Raw genomic sequence first — 4,000 nt, forward strand, 5'->3', positions numbered from 1 at the left:
GAAATGTGTTCGGCACCCCTGTTTTAATAAAACTCGCGATGCTGTTGGTGTTGTCATGAAAAAAATAAAATAATAAAATAAATCACGATGGCTCTCATAGGGGGAGGGGGGGGGGTTGCAACCCCCAAAACCCACCCCTAGATCCGCCACTGTCGTGATTGGTTTGTAGTTCCTAGAATCACTATAGGAAGTGACCTGTGCGTCTGGTGACGCATAATTTTGGTGGATTTCTTGGAATATTGAAATTCAGTAGCTCCAATTGGCGGCATCGTTGCTAATCTGTCAATAATACTTACGCATAAATTCGGTTGATTTCTTCGAACCTGACACTGAATCTCGGCGACTACAACTGGCCACATCGTTTATTTTCAGACTCAACATTCGAAGCAAGCATTTCAAGGTAACTTTGTGTTTCTAGTTCCTAATATATTTCGATAAACCTGATGGGTATCATATTCGATAAAATTCATTCGTTTGCTAAACGCTTTTCGTTTTTTTCGTTCGTTTGCCGTGCAATAAACACTAACAACAAATTAGAAGTATCCAGGTTTGTTGATATTCACTACTATGATTTTGTACAAAATAACTGGAAATAGACAATATTGAGTTTTGTCTTCTGCACACTAGACTACTATGGAATTAGAAAACATTTGAAAATTTTTTTTTGGAAACGAAACGTTGTCTTGAATACGACCCTGATATAAAAAAAACAATCGACATTTTTGAAAGCTATTTTAGGAGAGAAACTTTTCAAAATGCTTTGTTAATTGATAGTTAAAACCTTTTTTCAGTATGTTCTTCGTTTGTACTGAATCGATTAAAATCTTCAGTCCAGACACAGTCAATTTCGTTGATAGCCAAACGATCATGGCGTATTTGCAGGAACCGAGACACCGTTCTATGAAAGTGAAAGCGAAAGTTTTTGTGAGTCAACTACTCAGCATAACTAGGAATGCACGGGTGGTGTAGCGGTGATAGCGCGCCCCGGGTTCGGTGTAGTGTGTAAAATATTCAAGTATCCAATTTCAACAATTGCGAGCCTGGGCAATGTTGACATAAACTTATAAATACACTATAACACAGGATATAAAATCTAATAAAAATTTACAAATTAGTTCAACTTGTATGGCCTCGTTCAAAGCCGAAGAGCCGCCCCACCGCGCACGCGTCCCGACCCCAAATTCCTGAACCTCCCCTGTACAATTAGGAAAAGAGGTTTAAATTTAGATTAAAGGTTTAAGTTATTATTATTATCACTATTATAATTATTATTATTATCATACAATATTAAGAGACTCGTACCCAGTCCCTCACGACTTGAAATCCGGAAATAGTTTCCAATTCAAAAATTACAGATAGATTATTCACCTTAAACATAACTACACACACTCAATGTGCTATTATATTTGAACAGGACGAAATGGATCTGTGGGAACCACTACGAGACATGTTGGATCGAAAATTTTTAACGTGGGTAGTAATCTTAATTCTTGGCCGATTGTTCTTCTTGATCCTGTACACCGTGTGGTTATGTGACTGCTTCTTCAGAGAGTTTAAAATGGAAATCCCATGCAAAGATTTCACTCTTTACCCTGAACCAAAAATAATGTCTGCAGTTTGGCTTGTAATCGTCAGCATTACATCCGTGTGTCTAATCAACTTCGCCAGGCAATGGCACGAAACTTCACCCTTGAGGTCAATCTTCGACAATCATCTTTATCGTAAAAAGTACTTCTACGAGCTGTGTTTCATTAACATACTGGTCATTATCTACGACTTGATAACTATTTTTGCCAGAGAATTTCAAGTGAGAACAACAGTTTTATACTGTGCGTATATACTCGAACATATCACGTCTACTGCACTCATGCTCACATTAAACTTCATTCCAGAGTTCGTCCAGAATGTACCACAATATAACCCGAAATATTGTGTTTATAAAATAACCTTGCTACTCTACTCGATCGAGAATTATGTCCTACACGCCTTAGGAACTGTTGTAGCTGCGTACAGACTGGTTTCAGTTCCTACTTGTAGTAACACACCTGAAAATCAAAACAACACCGACTGTTACGATGTCCTAGCTGTTATCATGTTGTTTCTTCTTGTGAGTGTCCTCGCTATCCGTCTCAAAGTTGGAGAATTCTTTCTGGCCAAGTTCTTCGAAGAAGATGTTAATGTTCTCGACCCCCCCAGTCGCAAGCTCCGATCTGACTAACTCCGTCAGTGACTCAACGAAAAGAAGAAGAAAAAGAGAAATGAACTGGAACAGAGAAGACAATCTTGGGAAAGGATAATATGTACTTATTGACTGAGTGGGAGGGCCGTACGGGAAAATATTTGGCTCGAGGTCATGCCGTACGGAGCGAGCGCAGCGAGGTCCGTACAAATGACCGAGAGCCAAATATTTTCCCGTACGGCCCGACCTAACTCAGTCAATAAGCATTTTATCATATGACCCTCACGAAAATAAAAATAATGAAAAAAAGAAAGCGCGTGGATTCGAGCAGGGCCGGACGGGTTTTTCCGGCCCGCTTACGTCAACCCGTCCGGCCCCCATCACGTGACTTTTTCCAATGGTTTTATTAGAGCGCGCGAGCAGGGCCGTACGGGTCATATGATAACACTAAATACTATGTACTTATTGACTGAGTGGGAGGGCCGTACGGGAAAATATTTGGCTCGAGGTCATGTCGTACGGACCGAGCGCAGCGAGGTCCGTACAAATGACCGAGAGCCAAATATTTTCCCGTACGGCCCGACCTAACTCAGTCAATAAGCATTTTATCATATGACCCTCACGAAAATAAAAATAATTAAGAAAAAGAAAGCGCGTGGATTCGAGCAGGGCCGGACGGGTTTTTCCGGCCCGCCTACGTCAACCCATCCGGCCCCCATCACGTGACTTTTTCCAATGGTTTTATTAGAGCGCGCGAGCAGGGCCGTACGGGTCATATGATAATGCTGAATAATGCTAATCCTATTGTTTTCTATTGTTTATTTGGCACTATTTACTGCTAAATAGTGCAAAGTGTTGCACACTTTTAGTGTTTGTACTCTAATAAAATATTTATATGCGCTAAATAGTTAGTAGTAGTTTCACGGATTTATGTTGTGCACTCAAAACGAAAAGCCTTTACCTGGTGAAAATCAACAGTAAGCACCTTGACATTTGTATTGATTCATTGAATTTGTTGTCAAAAAGATGAAAAAAAGGTTTTGGATTCTCTCCAAACTTCGTTATTATGTAAATACTATTATTTCTTATCACTTTATATTATTCCTTGATCTATCCATTCTTAATTTATGGAGTGGTCTGATTGCATGAGGTAACACTTACTAATCTACTCTTCAACCTTCATGAGCATTCAAGTTCTTTATTCGTATATATGAATATTATAGGGCTATTTGATCTTTTTATTTATGCCACTGCTTTTTCCATGTATAAATTTAATGACGATAAGCTGCTACTATCTTTATTTAATTGTTGTTTTTTTTTCTAATGTTAATAGCATTCACAAATACAACACTAGAGCTGCTTCTAAGCTGTCTCTCACTATTTCCCTTAAGGCCCAAAAGTGTGGAATTCCCTTAGGAATGACATAAAAAATTAATTGAACTTTAAGAAAGTTAAAAGAATTAGAAAAAGAAAAAAAAAAAAAAAAAAAAAAAAAAGAAAAGAGAAAAAAAAAGTTATTTGCATTTGTATTTACTCCAAATAAGCTATTTAATTTCATATCAGTAATCTGGCTTAAAGGCATTTTTAACTCAATTTATATTTAATCTTTGTAAGCTATTGCCCTTATTAATGTTTACTTTAATGTTTATCTAATTAATTCATTGTAAACAATTCAAAGAAAAATAAAGCTGTTGCACACGGACCTCTCTTGTCTAGCTTTGAATTAATAGGTTATTAAAGCAAAATTAACAGGTGCAACTTCTATACATTTTGATCCCCCCCCACTCCAACTTGGTATTAGTCAGTTAGCATAGTAGTATA

General features: G+C 37.8%; 1 protein-coding gene across 1 annotated transcript; it reads left to right on the top strand.

Moving 5' to 3' along the window:
• Window positions 1-243: 243 nt before the first annotated feature.
• On the top strand, window positions 244-3,881 carry LOC148911441 (uncharacterized). The gene is made up of 2 exons (XM_089029663.1): window positions 244-400; window positions 1,415-3,881. The coding sequence occupies exon 2, from the start codon at window positions 1,421-1,423 to the stop codon at window positions 2,216-2,218; it is 798 nt and encodes a 265-aa protein (XP_088885789.1). The 5' UTR covers window positions 244-400; window positions 1,415-1,420; the 3' UTR covers window positions 2,219-3,881.
• The last annotated feature ends 119 nt before the right edge of the window (window positions 3,882-4,000 follow it).

Source organism: Actinia tenebrosa, unplaced genomic scaffold (genome assembly GCF_029948245.1).
Source record: "Actinia tenebrosa isolate PJP-AT-01 unplaced genomic scaffold, QUT_ActTen_1.0 PGA_scaffold14__42_contigs__length_11649687, whole genome shotgun sequence".
In the NCBI taxonomy this organism is placed as follows: Eukaryota; Metazoa; Cnidaria; class Anthozoa; order Actiniaria; family Actiniidae; genus Actinia; species Actinia tenebrosa.

Excerpts from the sequence above, each read along its gene's own strand:
- LOC148911441 (XM_089029663.1), top strand. The coding sequence starts at position 1,421 with ATGGATCTGTGGGAACCACTACGAGACATGTTGGATCGAAAATTTTTA.